This window comes from Capra hircus, chromosome 9 (genome assembly GCF_001704415.2).
Source record: "Capra hircus breed San Clemente chromosome 9, ASM170441v1, whole genome shotgun sequence".
In the NCBI taxonomy this organism is placed as follows: Eukaryota; Metazoa; Chordata; class Mammalia; order Artiodactyla; family Bovidae; genus Capra; species Capra hircus.
The window spans coordinates 49,941,423-49,967,729 of NC_030816.1; the positions used below are offsets into that span (position 1 = coordinate 49,941,423).

Genomic DNA, 26,307 nt, shown 5'->3' on the forward strand with positions numbered 1-26,307 from the left:
TTCTGAGATGCTAACTAAAGACAGGCACAAGTAACATGTAAGCCTAAAGTTCCTGTGATATTCAAAGGGCATCAACTTGAATTATACTGGTTTAAATATGAGAGTTACATTATTCTAGGATGCTAAAACCTTAAAGGGAAACCAGCATTTTTAATTGAGTCCCATACACCCTCAATCCCTAAATCAAAGAACATTTGTTGGTTTTAGCTGGGCTTTGCATGTGTGCTGTCACAACCAACGCTTTGCAATCCCATGAACTACAGACTGCCAGGCTCCTCTGTCCATGGGGATTCCCCAGGCAAGAATACTGGAGTGGGCTGCCGTTCCCTTCTAGGGGCTCTTCCTGAACCAGAAATCAAACCCAGATCTCCTGCACTGCAGGTGGATTCTTCACCACTGAGCCACCTGGCTTTAGCAGTTCTAAAATTAGTCAATAAAAATTAGTTATTTAAAATAAATCAGAATTAAGTCGATTATCCATTGTTCAAATACTACATCAAAACTTCAAATGCTTTGCTATAAACAAACTAATGAATATAGCCTATTACAGTGTACCTACTGCTGGCAGAGCTCTAGCTCTTCTTATCAAACCTGCCATAGGCCAGTGTAGGTTAAACCAAGGGTTTGGATGTATCATATAAAAAGCTGAAAGTTCCACATGCTGTACAACTGCCCAATTTGAAAATGTAAATAAATTAGTGTATATGTGTAAAATGTTAATTACTTCAACATATAGTTCAAGTCTATGTGATTACCCACAGAGTAACTCCCGTCAAAGAAGTAGTCTAAATAACAGGGCCAAATAAAGATTACAGCTGCACAGTCTCTCAGTCATATAACATCTCTCTGGTTACCTCACGAGTCATATTAAAATCTGGCTACCTACAGTCTATCTGCTACTGTAGAAACTGCTTTTGCTTTATAGCCCAAATTATTCCAGTAGCTATGCCAGGTGAGGATCATGAAATAAAGTAGCACAGAGATGGGCAAAGACATTTGTTACAGAGACAATGTTAGGCACACTGAAACAAGTAAAGACACTGAGCACATTTCTTTTAAGGTAAATTTTAAATCTCTGCTAAGGTAAAAGTTCTATTTTTCTGCATTAGCACAATGTGTGAGTTTGGCAAAGATGCTCTTCAGAAACTGACAACAGAAAAAAGGAGTTACATCTTTATTTAAGCTAGATGTGATTTTATTTTATTAGGCTGGGTGCAACATGGCATAATATAAAAAGGACAGAGCTGGGGACCTCACTTGGATTCCCAGCTCTACTTCACATCACTGGCAATGTGATACAGAAAAGACAACTAATCTTTCTGAGCCTGTGTTTTCTCACCTGTAGAACAGGGACAAAAAAGATGCCACTTTTCCACAGGATCATCGTGAAGATTAAAAGAAACCATGCATACAGAAGCACATTTCAAACTGCAATAACCATACAATGGAACCTGGTATTATTATTAATATATTCTATCCAATACTTCTAAAGCTGAGAAGAGCGAAATGCAGAATTTAATTATAGAAATAAAAACACAGTGGTGGTAATATACTGGGGATAAAAAATAATACACCAAAGGCAAAAAGCCCCTAAGACTCTCAACCTTAAATGTTGTTCTTATTTTAAATAATGAGGATCTATTTCTCTAAGGTCTAAGAATAATGTAACTAATCTGTGGAAATACACCAAGGGCAGTAATACAAATAAACCTGCAGCGAAAGCCAAGAAACAGATAACACTGCTAAAACTATCCAGAAAGTTGGGGAAATGTTAAGAGAGGAGTCAGGTAGAAACAATCAGCTTGATGAGAAGTTTGAAGATTAGCTGAGAAGTCTTTTGGTAAATACTGAAGTACCAGAAGAGTGAACAAATGATGAATTTACTCCTTTCTTCAGAAATTGCTATCACATAGCAAAGTGCCTAAGCTTTGCCATCAACCAACATGAAAAGCGACAATAAACAATGGAAGAAGCTTATTTATTTCTCTAGTTAAATACCTTGGGAAAACGTACGGTGAAATCTGAACACTTTCCTAAATAATCTCAAGAAAATACCAAAGATAATGATATGTGCTCTTCTTCACAGCACATACAGTTTTTGAACTCTGAACATTAAGTGTTATACATATTAGTGATTTAGCCATCTATCTAGTAGGATACCTGTCAGTTTGAGTTTAACTGGGATCTTTATTGCCTAAGCTCATATAATAACAACAAAGCAGGATAAAATAGGTCTGAGAAAAAACTTTAAGAAAGAGTACTAATCTTAGAGGCAGAAGACTTTAGAGTTACTAGCATTAATTTCTTATCTATTTTGAGAAAAATCGTTTCACTACCCTACTTTTGCTTCTCCATCTGTCAAGTAAATTATCAAATATAAGCTAGATTGCCACCTGTCAGATGTTACAGAGGGAATTCCTCTGATAAAATAATGCTGAGAAAAAAACTTGAGTTCCTCTGTTACCCTAAGGTTACATAATCCTATAAATACATCTTCCCCCAATTTAAAAAAAAAGGTGAAGGGCCTCAAGCACCTCACATAAAACTTAAACAAAATGGTCCTTCTTGGAATATTCTGGGATTATATCAAAACAATTTTAAGTACTTATTTTCTCTAATCTAATGATTCTTTTTTCTTTCTCTCTTCTCTAGAAAATTTACCTTTATCCTTATCCAATGGTTCCTGGGAAAGAATAGTGCACAGTACCGGGTTTTTCCACACCCCAGTCTCTTGAGCTAGAGTAGCTAAAAAATGCAATTCACAGCTGCCATTCTCCATCAGCTTTTCATGAGCTACCTATAAATATTAAATAAACATCCAAAGAATTACAACAGATTTTCAAAAGCAAGCTTATCAGCCTTTAAATATAATACTAAACTTTTGAAAAATAAGACTTTAATCTTAAAATTTTCATGTCACATTACAGAGTGCTGCATCCTCGTTTTTAAGATGAATCTCAAGAATAAGAATTATACTAATTATAAATTTTAAATAAATAAAATATATTTCTAGAAATAAGTTCATATTATTTTTCCCCCAAGATCTAAACCAACAGCAAAGTTATTTCTCGAGGAAGCTATCAGAATATCCATACCATGAAAGACCTTATACATTTTATATCTTCTGTTAGTAAAAAAATTTTCCAAAAAACTTCTACCATTAACAGATGACAAATTTACATCAAAGCCTAAATGACAAGTTATATACACGTATTTCAATAAAAGGGACTTATGAAAACAACTAAATGTATGACTTTTCATACATCTGTAAGACTGCAAGTCTTAGCAATATCCTATTAAAGCTGACACTGAGCCTTGCTTACTGGTTTCCAAGTGTTCGTGCAACTGGCATGTTTTTCAGGCCACAAAAGACCAGCAATTTCAATTCAATTCAGAAAATGTTTACTGAGAATTTCTGTGGGCAAAGTACCAGGGAAGAGAGCAACTAGTCCCTGCGTTTCTGGGGCTTATCCTCTAGGAGGGTAGAGAAATGTTGAGTTAAAACACAGGCGAAATAAAATAAATGTAGTTAAGCCAGCATAAAATAAGAAGCTCTGAAATGAAAGCAAAGTGTCATGGAAACTCTTAAAGCTCATGCTGTATTTGTATTAAAAATTTATTCCTCAAAACCATAAAAATCTCACTGAAACAAGTTCAAGTGCCTTAAGATTTTTTTTTTTTTGAGCAACTGCTGAGAGCTACCATACTGGAATTTAGTTATTTCCCTCTCATTAATCCACATGAAAAAAGTTATCAAGTAGTGCTATTGTTTCAAAAAGGAAAGTTTCAAAGTTTACCTTATGTTGACAAACAAAATTAGTATGAGGAATTCAGTAGAATATTTGCATATAAACTATCTACTTAATTAATTCTGTGGTAGAGTATATGTGAGTACCAAACTACAAAAATAGTTCTGAAATAATCATTTACCTAAAAATAACCACTTGCTGGGGAAAAAAACCCTGAGACACAAGTTATTGATATGCTAAAGTAGAAACTGCATGATCAAAAAGTTAGTTGCAATGTGACAAACAGGACAAGACACTTTCAACAGTTATTAAGTATCTACTATACGTAGAATAAGACACTTTCAACAGTTATTAAGTATCTATATGTGTAAAATACTATGTGAAATCCTATGGTATAAAGACATGAATCCTATCTTCAAGAATTCTGTACTAGACATAGATTAATGTTTAATATTAAAATAGAAAAGCTGACTTTTCTGCCTAACTATAGTTTATTTCACATGCTTCTAAAATCTGAGACTAATCTACTTTTATATTTCTTCTATGGAAAAACATAAGGCCAAAAGGTATTTTAAGAACTCTGGCTAGAGGAATAGAGAGACAACTATACTTTCTGAGATTAGCTGGCAGGAACATTCTTTTAAACTAACCAATTAATCAAAATTTACTTGAAGCTATAATATATCCAGCACAATCTCGTGCTTAAGCAAAATTTAATATTCTTGAAATACTCCAAAACAACTAAGTGCTAAACTATGCAGTACTTTTAAAAGTAGAATAACAGCACTAAGTAAAAGAGATAAAGCATGTGTTTTCAGATACAGGAGAAAAAGTATGGGCTATGGAATAAAGAATCTTGGTTCAAATTACTTCTCTGACATTAGCTGTATAAGTATGGGCCAATAAATACTGTAGAATTGAGCCTCAGTTTCCTCACCTTTAAAATGGGAGAAATATACCTACCCCCACAAAGTTTTCATAAGGATTAAATGAGGTACGTTAAATTCTTATAAAGCACACCACAATTTTCAGCAATTAAACTGTTTCTAAACACAAATGAGGGCATTTTCTTTTTTGTGTGTGTTCTTTTACTGCTGTGGCAAAGTTCTAATTATTTGATCTTAAAGAACTGTGCAATATTCAATCAATCTACTTAAATGTATATATTCATTTAATAAACATCTTGAGTACTGACTATATGCAAGTCATCACTGTTAATAAGAATAGCAATTAATGTTTGTCATCACTTAAATCTTTTAAATTTTAACTAAATAATTTATTCAGAATAAAGAAAATCACCATAAAATATACCTATGTTAAATCTAGTAGGTAAATATTCTCACCTGCACCAGTGTTTGAAATTGCTCCCACTGCTTATCAGATAATTCAACAGGCAGACACAGCAAAAGTTCAACACAGCTTCTAAAAAACAAGAAGTTGTATGGATACAAATAATTATTAAAATTTAAAGTAAAATAAGATGAATAATTCTAATCTTATCAGTAGACTCTCTAAAATGAATCTATTTAAAATTAAACTATCATAAGACGTGAGATGCAGAGTTAAAACAAAAAGCTTAATCTTTTTATTTACTCAAAAGTTTACTCACAATGCCAAGCGTTCCAGAACCAAAGCTACATTTTCACATTCAGAGGTAAGATAAGGTCGGGCTTTAACGTAACTTTGGATAGCCACTGTGTATACCTCCAATAAAGGTAAAGGATCTTCTGAAGTTTTCCATTTCTCTGCATATTCAAGGAGTGTCTGTTTGGAAGGAATAATAAAAAGTATTCAATGTAAATCAAAATACAGATTGACAAATCAACTGTTTTTCTTTCCTCCCTAGGAAATTTTGAAAAACAACTTTATTTTATAAAAACAGAAAGCAGTTTATACTGATTAAAATATTAAAAGTAATAAAGCCATAATCCAGCAGCTCTTTGTAGGAGAAAATAATAGTGTTAATTCATCCAAAAATAGCATCATTTCATGAAGTCTGGTTTGAGTCAAAATGTCATCTTTCTCCCCCAAATTTCAGAGATTTAAGTTATTTTAAAAAGATGTGTGGGCAAGTTATATTTGAGTAGAGATGCAGTGAAGAATTTCAAATATTTATGTTTTCTATTTTTCATGCAAGGAACATCTAACAATAAGTGAATCACATTATGGCCAGAAAAGACACGAAGTATTTTCAGTTATAAAAAGTAATATTATTTGCATATTATGTTTTATGACAAGTTTTATCATTAAAAAAATCAATCTGAAGATGTTCAACATACATAAAATCATTATTAAAGACTTAAAGAATGATTATAAGTTCAAGAAATTTTTATAATAAAGTGCCTATTTTTTAAAATAAAGAACATTTTTCATTCCTTTATGAAGTAGAGTTCAAATATTTCACCTCATCAAAATTATTAAAAGGAAAATCAAAATGCTGTTTATCCTACAGAAGTAAGAAATGGAAGAAACTGGCAGCAGGAATTAGACACACACTTGTTCTACAACTATTAAAATAGTTAACTTACTAAAAACTATCTAAAAGGTTCTACAATTATGCTAAATGAAGTAGAACTCTAATTAAATGTTTTTCTAATATAGAAGATGCCACAATTAGTCTTTCTCACACTTCAAGGTTTAAGACTCATCAACACATGGCAAATTTAGGTGCTATTTCCTAGAAAAGAGGGCATGTTGAAGGAATACTCCATGAGGTCTTGCTTGTATCCTCTGGCATACAGAGGAAGCTTTTTAAAAATGTGCAAGGAGGAAAGTAGGAAGGACAGAATTATATTTTACTATCAAACACTCAAAAGAAAACACTTATTACCTTGTCCTCTCTACAACCCTATAACTACTAGAAGTAGTAAGCCATCAGAGAGAATGAGGAAGAATAGAAAAGGTAATCTGGTGAACTGAAGAGCAACATATATTCCTAAACCCAGACCCTCTCCAAGTTGGACAGAAGTACAAATTACCTGAAGGCCTAGTACTTGGAACTGGCAACGTGAAACAAGAGCAGTCTTGTGGGATTCAGCCTTTTACCTGTGCAGTGTGACCTAACTGAATTGAATTGTAGGACACCTATTTGATGTTAAGAGTCTGAGAAGTGGTACTGGAAAGAATACCACGTGTTTATAGAGTTGTCAGAACAAATCTCTCTCAATAGGACTTGGAAAAATCAAAACAAAACCTACCAATTGAATGGAAAAATCTGCATTCTGGAATTGTCTTCTGATTATCCCTCTACTTCTGGGAAGAAAACTCAGCAGACGTTCTGTGTCTAAAAAACGTTAAATGTGCAAATGTTTTCATGGTTGGTTTTAGTGTTTTCCTTGGTTATGCAGGAGACATAAGAGACTCAAGTTCGACCCCTGGGTCAGAAAGATCCCCTGGAGAAGGGAATGGCTACCCACTCCAGGATTCTTGCCTGGGAAATTCCATGGACAGAGGAGCCTGCTAGGCTATAGTCTCCAGGGTCACAAAGAGTCAGACACAAATGAGTGTCTAACACTTCATTTTGGTTATTTTATGATAGGATGATATGCTGCAGGATGACTTCACTCACACCTTCAAGGTTTTTGAAATTAACACCAACCATGAACAGTATGAAAGGCAAAAAGATAGAGGACACTGGAAAGATGAACTTCCCAAGTCGGTAGGTGCCCAATACGCTACTGGAGATCAGTGGAGAAATAACTCCAGAAAGAATGAAGAGATGGAGCCAAAGCAAAAACAACATCCAGTTGTGGATGTGACTGGTGATGGAAGCAAAGTCCGATGCTATAAAAAGCAATATTGCATAGGAACCTGGAATAGTAGGTCCATGAATCAAGGCAAACTGGAAGTGGTCAAACAGGAGATGCCAAGAGTGAACATCAACATTTTAGGAATCAGCGAACTAAAATGGACTGGAATGCGTGAATTTAACTCAGATGACCATTATATCTACTACTGTGGGCAAGAATACCTTAGAAGAAATGGAGTAGTGATCACAGTCAACGGAAGAGTCTGAAATGCAGAATGTTCAATATCGCAGTAATTCAAGTCTATGCCCTGACCAGTAATGCTGAAGTTGGAACAGTTCTATGAAGACCTACAAGACCTTCTAGAACTAACACCCCCAAAATATGTCCTTTTCATTACAGGGGACTGGAATGCAAAAGTAGGAAGTCAAGAGATACCTGGAGTAACAGGCAAATTTGGCCTTGGGAGTACAAAACTAAGCAGGGTAAAGGCTAACAGAGTTTTGCCAAGAGAACGCAGGGGTTCATAGCAAACACTCTTCCAACAACACAAGAGATGACGCTACACGTGGACATCACCAGGTGGTCAATAATGAAATCACACTGATTATATTCTTTGCAGCCAAAGATGGAGAAGCTCTCTCTAGTCAGTAAAAACAAGACGGGGCGCTGACAGTGGCTCATATCATGAACTTCTCATTGCAAAATTCATACTTAAATTGAAAAAAATAGGGAAAACCACTAAGACCATTCAGATATGACCTAAATCAAATCCCTTACGATTATACAGTGGAAGTAAACAGAGTCTGTGGAAAACTCTTAAAGAGATGGGAATACCAGACTACCTAACCTGCCTCTTGAGAAACCTGTATGCAGGTCAAGAAGCAACAGTTAGAACTGGACGTGGAACAACAGACTGGTTCCAAATAGGAAAAGGAGTACTTCAAGGCTGTATATTGTCACCCTGCTTATTCAGAGTACATCATGAGAAATGCTGGGCTGGGTGAAGCACAAGCTGGAATCAAGACTGCCGGGAGAAATATCAATAACCTCAGATATGCAGATGACACCACCCTTATGGCAGAAAGTAAAGAGGAACTAAAGAGCCCCTTGATAAAAGTGAAAGAGGAGAGTGAAAAAGTTGGTTTAAAATTCAACATTCAGAAAACGAAGATCATGGCATCTGGTCCCATCACCTCATGGCGAATAGATGGGGAAACAATGGAAACAGTGACAGATTTTATTTTTTGAGGCTCCAAAATCATTGCAGATGGTGACTGCAGCCATGAAATTAAAGGATGCTTGCTCCTTGGAAGAAAAGTTATGACCAACCTAGACAGTATATTAAAAAGCAGAGACATCACTTTGCCAACAAAGGTCCATCTAGTCAAAGCTATGGTTTTTCCGGTAGTCACGTATGGATGTGAGAGTTGGACTATAGAGAAAGCTGAGTGCTGAAGAATTGATGCTTTTGAACTGTGGTGTTGGAGAAGACTCTTGAGAGTCCTTTGGACTGCATGGAGATCCAACCAGTCCATCCTAAAGGAAATCAACCCTGAATATAATTGGAAGGACAGATTCATTGGAAGACTGAGGCTGAAACTCCAATACTTTGGCCACCTGATGCGAAGAACTGACTTATTGGAAAAGTCCCTGATGCTGGGAAAGACTGAAGGCGGGAGGAGAAAGGGGATGACAAAGGATGAGATGGCTGGATGGTATCACTGACTCAATGGACATGAGTTTCAGTAAACTCCAGGAGCTGGTGATGCACAGGGAGGCTGGGGATGCTGCAGTCCATGGGGTTGCAAAGAGTCGGACACGACTGAGTGGCTGAACTGAACTGATGCATATAATTCTTACTTCACCTAGCACCTGTCTCTCTACTGAAGATCATTAAATATTATTTCCTTTTTTCTGGAAAAAGAAGTTTATATGTCTAGGGAATTTCATGCCTGGCAAATGTTACTATGGTTTGATCAAACACTTAGATTTCCCCTATTAGTTCTCTTGCAGTAATGAATCAATCTTGTAACAGTTTTAAGTTTTCCTGGAAAAGAAAATAATGTACTGAGTTCCCGAAAGTTTTGAAATTATAAGATAATTATAAATTATCTTCCTTTTCTTGTCTCCCAATCAATCCCCTTCCAAAAAAACCCTTAAAAAACTACATATATCTGCATGTGTGTATATATATCTACATTTTGCCCAGGCTCTACATTTCTTGATATATCTAGCTCTGCACAGGATATTTAATGTATTACCTTTTTTCCTTTACGTAAGTGAATTCTACTGTCCTGAGGTGAAAAATTTCTTAACTTTACTTATAACTAAAGATGAGTTATTTTAGGTATAACAGGGTCCGAAATGATGAGAAAAATAACTGACAAGTCACAGAATGTTAGAACCGTAAAGCACCTTAAAACTTATATATTTTCACTTCATTTATAGATGAAGAAAGAGGAAGAGAAAGCAGAGTCTGGTGAAAGGCAAAGCTCTTAGGTGGCTGCTTAATGGTCTGGGACTAAATGTATTAATAACTGGGGAAAGGGTAGAAGAAAAGGATCACAGCAGATGATGAGATGGTATGAAAAAGAAAACTGACACGCTCATACTGATGACTTACAGGGGAATAAGTGTCAAAGTTGGGTTAAAAAACAGATATCTATTTTTACAAAGCTATGAGTTTGATATTCAAACTGGTCAGTGTACAGATAGTAGAGCTTCCCTTGTTTCCCAATACACTAAAATTAGTAGAACCACTGTGGAACTGGAAGCATTCCCAACATGACTGGCTAATAAATTACGCTTTCTTCAACTAAAAAAGTTATTTATATCTACTGCCTTAATGTATACAAAACCTTCCATTTCAGGCAGGAATTCCAGAATAATCATATTCTTTACGCATAATCAGAACAGATCTTAAACATCACTTAATTTTGTTTTATGAAGTTGAATGACCTGCAATTCGAATATTAACTGAATCAGTAATTAGCAAAGCCAGGTAACCTCATTCTCTATGAAACATTCTGTCCACTCACATACTGTTGGTGGCAATGTCACAGAACTATAAATCTGTAGATTACTTTATTATTTCAATTATTCCTCCTAACTTTATGAGGTTATGGACTATTTATCCAATTTGCCAGCCATATTTCAGGTGAAAGTAAGAAAATCCAACTCAAAGCAGCAGAATCAGTAAGAAAAGTTTCCCACATAATAAGAAATTAAGAGGGAGGACAGGCTGTGGGACTGGTTAGTGCAGCAGCTCAACAATGTCTCCAAGGACCCATCTCTGCCTTCACTCTGCCGTCCTCAGGTGGCACTCCCGCCCAATCCCCAGGTCTCAGCAACAACCAGAAGATGAGACCACCACCTCATGTCCATCTTTTTAAGGAACAAAGAAACCTTTTCCAGAAACCACGAGCCCAATTCTATCAGTAAAATTTTCCTCAGGTCTCAATGACCAGGATTTCATCACATGGCTATGCCAAAAATCACACAGCCACTGAGAGAAAATGGACACATGTATATGTACGACTGAGTCCCTTTGCTGTCCACCTGAAACTATCACAACATTGCTAATCTGCTACACTCCAAAACAAAATAAAAAGTTAAAAAAAAAAATCACACAGTATAAAGAACTCCATGGTTGACTTTTAAACCAATCAAACGGCACTCTCCAAGGTTCCTATTTTAAAATAAAAATGTGTGAGCAAAATCAGGGTTCTATTAGAAGCGGGGAGAGCCTAAGCCTCACACTTTCGTTGTCCCTCCAATGATCTTGTGTTCAAGAATGAGTAAGTCTGTGTGTCTGTGTGGTGCTTTTATATTTATATATATATACAGAAATGAACAAAGATAAAAGTCATCATGAACTGGTTTGGAAAGGCATATGGGAGGAAATCGTATAGAAGAGATAGGAAAAGAAATCTGTAAGTCTTCCTACCAGGCATAGACTGCTTCCATCAATGAGTAAACTATAAGTTTAGTAAGCACATTTAAACCTGTGGTCTATGACGAATGGCTTCCTTGGCACCTCAGACAGTAAAGAGTCCACCTGAAATGTGGGAGACCTGGGTTTGATCCCTGGGTTGGGAAGATCCCCTGGAGGAGGGCATGGCGATCTACTCCAGTATTCTTGCCTGAAGAATCCCCATGGACAGAGGAGCCTGGGTGGCTACAGTCCATAGGGTTGCAAAGAGTCAGACACAACTGAGCAACTAAGCACAGCCCAGCTTGAAGAATGACTGATGGAACTAAGGATCAGACGCTTAATGTGGAGAATAGACAGCATTTACTGAATATTTACTATATACCAGACACTGTTCTTCAAGTTTTACATGTAATACCTATTACCAATTAGATAAATTACAGTCATATGCTGGTATTAAAATGGACAAAGGTATAAAATAAATAAGTCCTAGGATCACAGAACTAGACATAGAGAGGAGATTCAAACCTTACTAGTTCGACTTCAGAGCCCGAATTCTCAAATACTATGCTCTACATTTCTAGAAAAATAAAGCGCTGATTCAGAGCCAAAGTAACAAATCTGAAGACTTGTCACACAAAACAAGAGTCTTACTCTTATTCTTTCTGGTCTCACAGGATAAACTAAGACCACTAGCTTAAAGTTTTAAGATAAATCTCTGCTTCCTATTAGACTGACCATGCAACAGAGTTAACCAAAAATCGAGCAGGTTGGCCTCCTGACAGGTGGATCTATCACTGAAGTTAACCAAGCAGGAGCAAAATGGCTCTGAGTTTAGAATGCAATAAATAAAGGAGTCATACTTAGGAGACATATTCCATCATGCCAAGAGAGACTATACTAGTGGGGATGAGGGGGGAGTCCCTAAACTGGTGATTCACAGACGTTTTGACTGATGGGCATATTATTTAAAAATTATTTTAGTTTCTAACATTTAGAAATCATAAGTTTACAGAGAATTTGGATTTCTAACTTTTTTAATTTGGAAAATTTGGAATCCTTGGGTTCATATTCCAGCACTGCAACAACTGGTTGAAGCTGAGGCACTAGTTCTCTGGTTGCTGGAATCCTCACCTAGCTGTCTCCCTCTTGAAGGACCTACTGGATTCCCACAAGTTAACTGTTGTCATCACCCCAATTCTATAGCGTGTATTAGGTAGCAAGCCTGGGATCTCAGAAAGAAATACAAGCCAAAGAAAGGTTAAAGGGTCATATTCCAGCAGGATCTCTAAAACAGTGTTTCTCAACCTCTTTTTCATTCTCATCTGCTCCAATGGAGACTTTTTCCCCTAACTCGCCCCCACCCGCAATGAAATTGTAATACCACAAATGTACTATATATCTGTTTATGGACCACAAACTATTATAATATCTAAAATTCTTTTTACTCCCTGAGAACCAATTTTGTTCCCTAGGGAACAAAAATGCACATTTAATATTCTGTCCAAGCTGATTTATTATTATCTAAATCAGCAGAGACTGGAATACCTATAGGGATAAAGACAGTATAGACTGTAACTTCCAGAAGCTTCATTTAGTTCCTCTCATGATTAGGAGAAAAAACAAAAGAAGAAAAAATCCACAGGAGTGCCCAATCTAATAAGCATGAGGATTAAATTACACTATTGTGCTATGTAAAGATAAAACTGGAGTGTTGGATATGTTTATATTGTTACATGCATGTCCAATTTCAGTTTACATCTATGATTCTCTAGAGTACATGTTTTCAAAATTTTGACCTCAAAACCCTTTACTTTCTTAAAAATTACTGAGAAATCCAAAGTGTGTGTTTATGAAGGCTGTAACTACTGATTTTCACCACGTGAGAATTAGAAATGAAAACTGAGACATTTAATTATATACTTATAAACGGATTTAAAATAACAAGAAACTCATCCTATATTACTATCAACACAGTATTTTTAATGAAAAAAATTTTTCAAAAAATTAGAAGAGTGGCCTTTTTTACATTTTTCAAATCTCTTCAATGTTTGACTTAATAGAAAAGAGGACGATTCTCGTATCTATCTCTGCATTTAATCTGCTACAATATCACACATCATGTAACCTCCAGAAAACTCCACTGGACAGGAGTGAAAGAAATAACAGGGTTTTAAATTTTTTGTGCCCACTAAGCATGAGTGTGGGTGATACTCTTTCAGAATTTCAAACTTGCTAAACGTTACTTTAAGGTTTTGTGTGAAAATGGTGGATCTAGACACATACAATTTGTACTTTGCTCCCTTCAAACCTCACTAAACCAAGAGTAATTCTTTTTAAGTGACATAAACTTACAAGGACTAAGAAAACAGGAGTAGGGGAAAGATAGCCAAAATTTTAAACACTGGAAAGCATATGGAAGATTGGCACTCTGAGAAAAATGACTCCTAAGTAGGGTTTAGGTAAGGACCTAATTCTTCAGAATCACCAAAGGGCTCAAGAACCAGAGCATTTGGTGCCTCTGGCAAGGAGGCAAAGGTAAGACTGAGAATGACAGAACTGTGCAGGCAGGTGGCCTCTCTGATTTCTGCATCCCTCTCTACAGTTAGGTGGCCCAAGCTGGGCACCACCACAATCCCCAGTAGTTTATTCTGGAGAGAAGTAGAGGGGAAAAAAGATACCTGCATGAGATGAGGGGAGCATTCAGTTCAGTTCAATCTCTCAGTCCTTCAGTCGTGTCCGACTCTTTGCAACCCCATGGACTGCCGCATGCCAGGCTTCCCTGTCCATCACCAACTCCCTGAGCTTGCTCAAACTCATGTCCATTGAGTCAGTGATGCCATCCAACCATCTCATCCTCTGTCATCCCCTTCTATCCTGCCTTCAATCTTTCCAAGCATCAGGGTCTTTTCAAATGAGTTAGTTCTTCACCTCAGGTGGCCAAAGTATTTGGACTTTCAGCTTCAGCATCAGTCCTGCCAATGAATATTCAGGACTGATTTCCTTTAGGATGGACTGGTTGGATCTCCTTGCAGTCCAAGGGACTCTCAAGAGTCTTCTCCAATACCACAGTTCAAAAGCATCGATTCTTCAGCACTCAGCTTTCTCTATAGTCCAACTCTCACATCCATACGTGACTACCGGAAAAAACATAGCTTTGACTAGATGGACCTTTGTTGGTAAAGTGATGTCTCTGCTTTTTAATATACTGTCTAGGTTGGTCATAACTTTTCTGCCAAGGAGCAAGCATCCTTTAATTTCATGGCTGCAGTCACCATCTGCAGTGATTTTAGAGCCCCCCAAAATAAAGTCTGTCACTGTTTCCATCGTTTCCCCATCTATTTGCCATGAAGTGATGGGGCCAGATGCCACAATTTTAGTTTTCTGCATGTTGAGTTTTAAGCCAACTTCTTCACTCTCCTCTTTCATCAGGAGGCTCTTTAGTTCTTCTTCACTTTCTGCCATAAGGGTGGTGTCATTTGCATATCTGAGGTTATTGATATTTCTCTTGGCAATCTTGATTCCAGCTTGTGCTTCACCCAGCCCAGCGTTTCTCATGATGTACTCTGCATATAAGTTAAATAAGCAGGGTGACAACATACAGCCTTGATGTACTCCTTTCCCAATTTGGAACCAGTCTGTTGTTCCACATCCAGTTCTAACTGTTGCTTCCTGACCTGCATACAGGTTTCTCAAGAGGCAGGTCAGGTGGTCTGGTATTCCCATTTCTTTCAGAATTTTCCAGAGTTTACTGTGATCCACACAGTCAAAGGCCTTGGCATAGTCAATAGAGCAGAAATAGATGTTTTTCTGTGACTGTTTTGCTTTTTCAATAATCTAATGGATGTTGGCAATTTGATCTCTGGTTCCTCTGCCTTTTCGAAATCCAGCTTGAAGATGTGGAAGTTCACGGTTCACATACTGTTGAAGCCTGGCTTGGAGAATTTTGAGCATTACTTTATTAGTGTGTGAGATGAGTCCAATTGTGTGGTAGTTTAAGCATTCTTTTGCAAAGCTATTCTTTGGGATTGGAATGAAAACTGACATTTTCCAGTCCTGTGGCCACTGCTGAGTTTTTCAAATACTGACTATAGAGACAACTTCCCTTAAGTTCCTTTCTCCTCAAAATTGCCAAAATCTCCTTAGCTGAGTCATTCTCAGGAAATTCAAGAGAAAAGACCCAAAGCTTCTGAAACAAAGTCTTCCACCATGAAAAGAAAACAGCTGAATCCCCTTATGGTGAAGGTCACAACAAATCCCACTCATGGGCTTGGAGTTCTCTGTCGGTTTATTGGTAGTATACCTTTAAATGGGGCTTCCCAGGTGACTCAGTGCAAAGAATACACATGCCAATGCAGTTTCCCCTGGTCAGGAAGATTCCTGGCGAAGGATGTGGCAACCCACTCCAGTATTCCAGCCTAGAAAATCCCATGGACAGAGGAGCCTAGTGGGCTACAGACCATGGTGTTGCAGAGCTGAACAAGACTGAGCATTCACGCGCACACACCCCTTTAAAGAATGGAAACCAAGCACCACTCAAGGGGTTAAAACAGATTAGTTTAAAAGGAAACTTGGAGTATACACGAAGACAAAATTTCAAGAAACTATCATTAATATTTAGGGGTCAGAGAATGTATGAGACCTATGAATAAAAATACCATATCATAAAGGAATATTTATAGAAAAAAGATTCAAATTAAAAATATAATAGCAGAAATGAAAACCTCAACCAAAGAGTTGGAAGGTAAATTCAGGAAATTTACCCCAAAATTAAAAGGCATAGGAAAGAAGAGATAAGAAGATCTGGAGAAGAGCATTAGAGATCTCAAAACCAACAACAGGAATTCCAGAAATTAGAACAGAAAAACGGAGGGGAAGAAATCAAAGGACTAATTCAAGTTAATCTCCTAGAATCTAAGGACACAAATTCTAAGAATTGAAAGACCCACTGAGTGCACAGCACAATCACTTAAATTAGACCTGTATCAAAGCACTACTTCATAAAATTCTGGCACTCAAGGACAGACAAGATCAAACCAAGCTTCAGACAAGACTGGGGGCAGAGCAGACTTCTCAACAGCAACACTGGAGCCAAAGGAAAATGAGGTACTCCATTAAAAAGTGAAGGGGAATCATTTCCACCCAACTACCACAGGTATTAAGACAGAAAAGTCATTTTCAGACATACAAGTTCTCAAAAAGTTCAACTTGTAGGCATATTTTTTTTTCACAATGCTACTGAAGAATTTCATCAAAATGAGGGGAGATAAACCAAGGAAGGAATGAAAATGGTATCTAGGAAAAAGGGAAACAGGAGAGAGGTAAAGAAGAAACATCCCAAGAAGACCATGGGCCTGAAAAATAACTATCATATATCAGATGACTCTAGGACAAATTTCCTCAAGATGAACTTAACAGACTACCTAACGTGCCCGAATAAGCTGAGAGGAGACTTATACAACTGAGGGAGAGTCTGGATTGAATTAGTGAGATAAACACAGAATATTCAGCTAAAAAAATTAGGTAATTTAAGTATATTAACCTTTACTCAGCAATTAGAGAATGCACATTCTTTAAAAATGCAAAACATTTACAAAAACTGACTCCACACTAGGCCACAGTCACAAAACTAACAAAGAATATTATACATTTCACATTGTTTGAACACAAAGCAATAAAGTTAGAAAATATTAACAAGATACACCTACAATGAAAACTACAAATTTGAAAATTTTTAAGCGCATTTCTTTTTTTAAAAGAATTTTTATTTTATATTAGAGTACAGTTGAGTAACAAAGCTGTGTTAGGTTTCAGGTGTACAGTAAAGTGATTCAGTTATACATCTACTCTTTTTTCAAATTCTTTTCCCATTTAGGTCATTATAGAATATTGAGAAGAGTTCCTCGTGCTAGGTCCTTGTTGGTTATCTATTTTAAATATAGGAGTGTGTACATGTTCATCCAAATTCCAAATCTATAACTCCCTCCTTTTTGTGTATTTCTAAATCATGGGTGGAAGAAATCGTAATAGAAATCAGATAATACTCAGATTTGAATTATAGCCAAAATATATAAAAATCTGCAGGACACAGCTAAAGCAATCTTAAGAGGGAAATTTATAGATGCATATGTTTGTATTTTAAGTTACGCTATAGCTTTAAAAAAATGCAAATTTGTTCCAACACAGTATGAGCAAAACATTAATCTTCTATTTGCCTATGTGTGATTATTTTAGTGAGAAACATTAGGTGAAACTAGAAAACTACACCCGGCTGAACTAAGCTGTGTAGGAAACAGAAAATGCACACCACTCAGATATGTACCAGCTATGTCAGCTCACCAGGTGTGTGATGAGCTGTATCTATCCACACATGGTTTCAACTTTCTGTCCAATTTCAGAGAATTCTCTTCCCACCACCTCACTCACAAACTGCAACCCTTCTGACACCACTCCTACAAAGTATAGGTCTTTTTCAAGGTAAAGCACCACATTTATCTTAGTTATGTACATCTTAACCACTAAATAGATATAAAATTGTACTGCAGTTCTTACAAGACTGTGGGTGACGATGAAGTTTTGAGTGTTGTACCTTTAACCCCATTTCCCCCATAAGCCTTGTGATTTTTGTTGTGCAATTTTGCACAGCAAAGTGATTGGCAGTAATACTTACGTTGTGATAAAGCTAAACTGGCTACATCTGATAGATTCTTAAAAATCTTTTTCTTTTATTAGAAAAAGACCAAATGAAAAGTCAGAGAATATTGAGACAGAGAAATCTGAAGATATATTTTAATCAGACAATATTATTGTGTCAGTATTAAATTTCCTGAGTGTGATGACTGCATTTTTTGGACTTAAGAGATAAACACAAGAGGGCAATGTCATGATACCTAACTCTAAAGAATTCAAGGGAAAAAAAGAGAATTAAAGCATGAGACAAAATACATATACCAAAATGCTAACACTGGGTATTCAGTGTACTATCCTTGTATTTCTTCTATAATAAAAAGCTTGGAAAAGCAAAAGACTGGGGATGGCAAGTGGCAGACTGAATTCCTCACTCTTTGTATCCAAGCTTTTTCACATGACTTGGGAATACTTCTCTCAGAATGGCAGAGAATATTTTCCTACCCCATGTGACTTGTTTTGACAGAATGTGGCAGAAGTGATAGTAGGTTATCTATGAGTTTAAGAATCTTGCTCCTTTGTATGCTTCTACCATCAAAAGGAGGTGTGTCCAAATTAGCCTGCTGTTCCAGGAAGATGAGAAGATGTCATCCCTGTAGCTCTAGGGAGCAACCACCCTCTATCTGTTGAGACCACCCTCTATCAGTTGACATCCAGTCAACCTTAAACCTGTGTATGACTCCAGCCAAGGCCAGCAGATGGCCTTGCCAACGCTGTCCTGACTTCAGATAAATGAGCAATATATACTATCAGATGTCACTAGGGTTTTGTGGTTATTACACAGAATTTTGTCAAAACAACCAAGTAGTTAAGTTAGACAAAGAGAATAAATTCAAAGAAAGCATAAAAATTTAAAAGTAATAAAAAATAAGAGCAGATATATAAGAAATAGAAAATAAAAATACAACAGAGGAACAACAAAACCAAATACTAGTCATCTGCAAAGACTTAAAAAAAAATCCTCAGGCAAAAATAATCAAGAAAAAAGGGAAGGTACAAATAGACTTAGGAATGAGAAAGGGACCAAAACTACAGAATACAGGTTTTTTTTTTTTTTTTAAATCTTAATACATTCTCATTCCTTATTTGAAACAGCTTTAAAAATCTTTTTTTTTTACTGTTTTTTAATGAAACAGCTTAAAGATATGAATGAAATGGGAAATGTTTTAGAAAAAGTTACTAAAACTATCTCAAGAATAAAGTCCTTTACTCTCTAAAGAAACTGAATCCATTAAAAAAAAAAAATCAAGTTAGTTTTCTATAGGAAAATCCAGGAACTGATCCTTTAGGAAACAGACTGTCTATTAAAGAAACCTTTGGAAGAAAGGAAGGGATAAAGGGAGGGAATAAAAGTTCCCAAAAGGCTACAAATGTAAGAACTGAATAAACATAATATGAGAAAGGAAAATCACAAACCAATCTCACTTAGTAAACAGATTTTAAAATCCCAAATATTACCCAACCAAATCCTGCAATAAACTCTCAAAATTAAAAAAAAAAAAACAAAAAAACACCTGAAACAATCACAAACTTATAGAAAGTTGAAAACACAGTACAAAGTTTTTTCCAGAACTATTTGGGAGTAAGTTGCCAACCTGGTGCTCCATGGCTTTCAAGTATTTAATGTGTATTTCCAACATGATCACAGTAAGACCATGAGAATCAGGAATAAACAGTAGTACACTGCTAGCATGTAACTCTCAGACACCACTCAAGTCTCCCAATTGTTCCAATGTCATCTTGGATGGAAAAGGATATAGTTCAGAACCATGTTCTGCATTTAGCTGGCTGGTCCCTTCAATCTCTTAAGTCCTAAGTGGAACCTTAAAGACTCATTTAGGACTCTTACACTATCAAAGATTAGATGCCAGTTATTCTTGTAGAAAGCTGTCAAATTGGATTCAGTGTTTTCTCATAATTTTACCCACGTTATGCATTTTGGCAGAAATATCACAGAAACATGATCATTTCTGCCCCCTGGATCCTATCAAGCAACACATGATTACAATTTGTCCCATTATGGATGATGTTTATGTTGGTCACTTGATTAAGTTAGGGCCTGACCTCATCAATCGGAGAAGGCAATGGCACCCCACTCCAGTACTCTTGCCTAGAAAATCCCATGAATGGAGGAGCCTGGTGGGCTGCAGTCCCTGGGGTCGCTAAGAGTCGGACACGACTGAGAGACTTCACTTTCACTTTTCACTTTCATGCATTGGAGAAGGAAATGGCAACCCACTCCAGCGTTCTTGCCTGGAGAATCCCAGGGACGGGGGAGCCTGGTGGGCTGCCGTCTATGGGGTTGCACAGAGTCAGACACGACTGAAGCGACTTAGCAGCAGCAGCAGCCCTCATCAATGCTTGGGCTCAGCATGCTGCAACGGGCTGTGTATCCAGGTAGTTCTTCCTTCTCCCTCTGCTTAGACACTGATATCCCCTGCCAGGTTGCCCCAATGTGGAAATGTGCCCCTTGTGAAGCCCCAAACCAGGCTGCTCTGCCCTTCTCCACCTACACTCATCTTCAATTCAGTTCAGTTCAGTCGCTCAGTCGTGTCCGACTCTTTGCGACCCCATGAATCGCAGCATGCCAGGCCTCCCTGTCCATCACCAACTCCCGGAGTTCACTCAGATTCACATCCATCCAGTCATTGATGCCATCCAGCCATCTCATCTTCTGTCGTCCCCTTCTCCTGCCCCCAATCCCTCCCAGCATCAGAGTCTTTTCCAGTGAGTCAACTCTTCGCATGAGGTGGCCAAAGCACTGGAGCTTCAGCTTTAGCATCATTCCTTCCAAGGAAATCCCAGGGTTCATCTCCTTCAGAATGGACTGGCTGGATCTCTTTGCAGTCCAAGGGACTCTCAAGAGTCTTCTCCGACACCACAGTTCAAAAGCATCAATTCTTCGGCGCTCAGCCTTCTTCACAGTCCAACTCTCACATCCATACATGACTACTGGAAAAAACATAGCCTTGACTAGTCAGATCTTAGTTGGCAAAGTAACGTCTCTGCTTTTGAACATGCTATATAGGTTGGTCATAACTTTTCTTCCAAGGAGTAAGCGTCTTTTAATTTCATGGCTGCAGTCACCATCTGCAGTGATTTTGGAGCCCCCAAAAATAAAGTTTGACACTGTTTCTACTGTTTCCCCATCTATTTCCCATGAAGTGATGGGACCGGATGCCATGATCTTAGTTTTCTGAATGTTGAGCTTTAAGCCAACTTTTTCACTCTCCTCTTTCACTTTCATCAAGAGGCTTTTTAGTTCCTCTTTACTTTCTGCCATAAGGGTGGTGTCATCTGCATATCTGAGGTTATTGATATTTTTCCCGGCAATTTTGATTCCAGCTTGTGTTTCTTCCCGTCCAGTGTTTTTCATGATGTACTCTGCATATAAGTTAAATAAGCAAGGTGACAATATACAGCCTTGATGTACTCCTTTTCCTATTTGTAACCTCACTTGAGCTCTAAACCCCCAAATGCAGCCACCCCTGCAAACTCCCTGTGGAGTCCTCCTCGCACTAATCGGGCTGTGACTCCTGCCCCACAGAGCTGTTACTCACCCAACCTGGGCTGTGACGCTCACCCTGGGGCAATGGAACACCCTGCTCCCACCACAGACACCCACTTTGCTCTCCTCTCCATAAGGAATGAAGGACTGAATTGTTCAAGAAAGGAAACGAGAAGGACTGCAATGTATTCTTTAAATGTATTTTGGACTCAGGAGGATTTATCTTACCAATAAACTAATTTATCATAGTAACAGATTTAAAGGGAAGCTATATGATTATCTCAATAACTACCAAAAAAGGACAGGATAAAAATACAACCCATTCAAGATAAAGAATTAATACAAAACCTTTCTGAAACGAAGAATAGAAGGATACCTCTTTAACTCGATAAAATGTATTTAGTAAAAGCCAGGGCAAACCTCAACTTAACAGTGAAATGTTAACAGCATTTCTCTTTAAAGTCAGAAACAAAACAAGTGCCTGCTATCACTGCTTCTACTCAATGCTGTAGGCCTCATCAGAGCAATGAGAAAAAGAAACGAACACAATAAAGACTGAAAAGGAAAAATAACAATGTCATTACTGCAGAAAATGCATACATGAGAAGTCCAGGAGCATTCAGATTAGTTGGAGGATATAAAACTGATAAAAAAAATCAACTCTATTCACAAGCAAGCAACTAGAAATATCAGTTTAAAAGACACCATTCACAGTAACTAAACCCATGAGGTACTTAAGAATAAATCTAACAAAATATATATATAAGATCTTTCCAGGAAAAATTATGAAACTTCATTTAAAGACATAAAAGAAGGCCTGCATAAATGGAGACACTGCACTCATGAATATTAGAAGACAAAATTTTTAAATGGCAATATGTCCCAAATTTAATATAAAAAGTGAAAGGAATGCTGAAGAAATTCCCCATAAGGAATTTTCATATAACCTGACAAGTTCAGTCTGAAATTCACACAAAATGCCAAACCAATTTTGAAAAAGCCAGGTGGGATTATATACCCTTATCAGATAGAAAGACATCTTAAAGAGATGGAAATTGAGAGTGCATGATATCTGTAGAGGTACAGATGACAAAGGAGAACTAGAGGGCTTTAACAGAGTTAAGTATATATGGAAGTTTGGGTATATAACAGATGTGCCATTAGTAATCAGTGAGAAATATACAGACCATTCCATAGATAATGCTGAAGCAACCAGCTCCTCAGGAGAAAAAAATTACAGTTCCCAGTATATAACAGAATTATATTCCAAATGGATTAAATATCAAAAAAATCTAAATGTGAAAAGCAATACTTTAAGAATACAGGAGAAGATCTCAAGATCTTGAGAGTATTTCAAAGGACAATGAAGGATTTCTTACACAAGACGGCAAAACACACAACCATAAAGGAAGATGCTGACAGCTATGCTGACAGTTCCACTAGAACTTAGTATTTGGTCACCAAAACCCCACATAAAATGAAAAGCTAGAACTGGCAAGAAGTATTTGAAACCCATATTCCCAGGAATACATATTAACATATCCATAATAAAAAGTTCCTCTGAATAGAACTGGTAAAGGAAGTTATTCCCAACTACCAAGCTAGCCAGAAGTCTGACTTCAGAGAATCAACGGACACTTATCTGTATCACTTGGCAACTCCCAAGTCTTCCTCAGCATCTCAGGTTGGAGCTTGTCCCTTAGTGCTGGTGCTATTTTTGTATCATCTTTCTCCTAAACAGTGAGAACTGAATGAGTCACTCTTACTTGTGATGAAATCCAAGATTATTTCATAATCTTACTTCCATATTATTCTGGTGCAGATACTTGTTTCCCAATACCACAGTCTACTGTCCTTGACAAATGGCTCACTCTTGTAGCTATTTCAATAGCACTTCACCATTTTCAAAGAAAATCAATTATGAACTTGACATAATTCACATGCCTATACACTCATTCTAGGATGTGAAGTGACCATTCAGAACCTGAGCTTCTGACAGCTTTAAATCCTAAATAGTTTCTAATATGGATGCTATAAACACTCACTTTCCAGAATTTCCAAGAATCCAAGGCCTAATTCCTTGCAGCATTTTGGTGGCATGAACATCACAACCCTCAAATTTTCTATTCCCTACCTTGCCATGGTGTGGCCCATTAATTCCCCTAGTTCTAATAATACTGGCTTGACCAAAAAGTTTGGTTTTACCATACCATCTTATGGAAAACTCAAATGAACTTTTTAGCCAACCCAATATATCCTTCCAATCCTAAAGAAAGGCAATGCCAGAGAATGTTCAAACTACCAAACAAATGCACTCATGCTGGCAAGATAATGCTCAAAATCCTTCAAGCAAGGCTTTAGAAATATGTGAACAGAGAACTTCCAAATGTACAAGCTGGGTTTTGAAGAGGTAGGGATCAAATTGCCAACAATTGCTAGAACACAGAAAAAGCAAGAGAATTCTAGAAAAACATCTACTCCTGTTTCACTGACTACACTAAATTGACTGTGTGGATCACACAACCTGTGGAAAATCAAAGAGATGAGAATACCAGACCACCTTACCTGTCTCCTGAGAAACCAGCACGCAGGTCAAGAATCAACAGTTAGAACCAGACATGGAACAAATCACTGATCAAAAGTGGGAAAGGAGTATGACAAGGCTGTATATTGTCACCCTGCTTATTTATATGCAGAGTATATCATACAAAATGCCAGGCTGGATCAATCACACGCTGGAATCAAGATTGCCGGGAGAAATATCAACCTCAGATATGCAGGTTTAGTTATTTGGGCTCCAAAATCACTGCAGATGGTGACTGCAGCCACAAAATTAAAAGATGCTCCTTGGAAGAAAAGCTATGACCAACTGAGATAGCATTATCAAAATGCAGAGACATCACTTTACCAACAAAGACCCATCCAGTTAAAGCTATGGTTTCTCCAGTAGTCATGTACGGATATGAAGAGTTGGATCATAAAGAGCACTGAGCACCGAAGAATTGATGCTTTTGAACTGTGGTGTTGGGGAAGACTCTTGAGGGTCCCTTGGACTGCAAGGAGATCAAACCAGTCCATCCTAAAGGAAATCAACCCTGAATATTCACTGCAAGGATTGATGCTGAAGCTAAAACTCCACAAATACTTTGGCCACCTGATGGGAAGAGCTGACTCACTGGAAAAGATCCTGATGCTGGGAAAGACTGAAGGCAGAAGGAGAAGGGGATGACATAGGATGAGATGGTTGGATGGCATCACTGACTCAACTGATATGAGTTTGAGTAAGCTCTGGGAAATGGTGAAGGACAGGGAAGCCTGGTGTGCTTCAGTCCATGGGGTCACAGAGTTGCACACAACTGAGGGACTGAACAACAACAGACACACAGATGATACCACTCTAATGACAAAAAGCAAAGAGGAATAAAAGAGCCTCTTGATGGTCAAAGAGGAGCGTGTAAAAGCTGAATTGAAACTCAACATTCAAAAGCCAAAGATCACAGCATCTGGTCCCATCACTTCATGGCAAATGGAAGTGGAGAAAGTGGAAGCAGTGACAGACTTTATTTTCTTGGGCTCCAAAACCACTGTGGACAGTGAAAGCAGCCATGACATTAAAAGACACTTGGCTCCTTGGGAGGAAAGCTATGACAAACCTAGACAGCAGATCAAAAAGCAGAGACATCACTTTGCCAATAAAGATCCATACAGCCAAAGCTATGGTTTTTCCAGTAGTCATGCAGGGATGTAAGAGAGGGACCATTATGAAGCTTGATAAGAACTGATGCTTTTGAATCATGGGGCTGGAGAAGACTCTTGAGAGTCCCTTGGACTGCAAGAGATCAAACCAGTCAATTCTGAAGGAAATCAATCCTGAATATTCACTGGAAGGACTGATGCCAAAGCTGAAGCTCCAATACTTCGGCCACCTGATGTGAAGAGCTGACTCACTGGAAAAGACCCTGATGCTGGGAATGACTGAAGGCAAAAGGAGAAGGGGGTGGCAGAGGATGAAATGATTAGATAGCATCACCAACTCAATGGACATGAATTGGAGCAAACTCGGAGATGGCAGAGGACAGAGAAGCCTGCCTTGCTAAAGTTCACAGGGTTGCCAAGTTGGCCACAAGACTTAGCAAATGAACAAATAACATAAGCAAGGTTTACAAAAGCAGTCAAATGAGTTCCTTGGTGTAGAGGGTCTCAATTTTAGACTAGTATAAATGTGTTTGACACTAACCTGTTCACAATGCCCATGAAAGTGAAAAGTGGCCCAGACATGTCTGACTCTTTGCAACCCCATGGACTATACAGTCCTTGGAATTCTCCAAGCCAGAATACTGGAGTGGGTACTGGAGTAGCCTTTCCCTTCTCCAGGGGATCTTCCCAACCCAGGGACTGAACCCAGGTCTCCCGCATTGCAGGTGGATTCCTTACCAGCTGAACCACAATGCCCATAATTGACTCTTTAATTTCTTAAGAAACTTGATGTAACAGAGATTAAAAAGTAACAATGTCTAGCACATAACCTAGAAAGGAAGTGTTTTTAGATTCCATCCAATTAACTCTTACAACACTGTATAACTCTTTCTGCATACAGGAAATATACCCTAAAAATGACAACTGGGACTGCAGTTTCGTCTCCACAGTATTTCTAACTTTTAGAATTATATTATAAAAACACAA

General features: G+C 37.6%; 1 protein-coding gene across 2 annotated transcripts in view; it reads right to left on the bottom strand.

Moving 5' to 3' along the window:
- ZNF292 (zinc finger protein 292) overlaps positions 1-26,307 on the bottom strand; it is a 94,601-nt gene that overhangs the window by 35,088 nt on the left and 33,206 nt on the right. For both annotated transcript variants that reach the window (XM_018053165.1, XM_018053166.1), the window contains 3 exons: positions 5,359-5,513; positions 5,093-5,171; positions 2,662-2,797 (listed from right to left, as the gene is read on the bottom strand). In XM_018053165.1, coding sequence (XP_017908654.1) covers positions 2,662-2,797; positions 5,093-5,171; positions 5,359-5,513 — 370 coding nt within the window. The remainder of the gene's footprint in view (positions 1-2,661; positions 2,798-5,092; positions 5,172-5,358; positions 5,514-26,307) is intronic.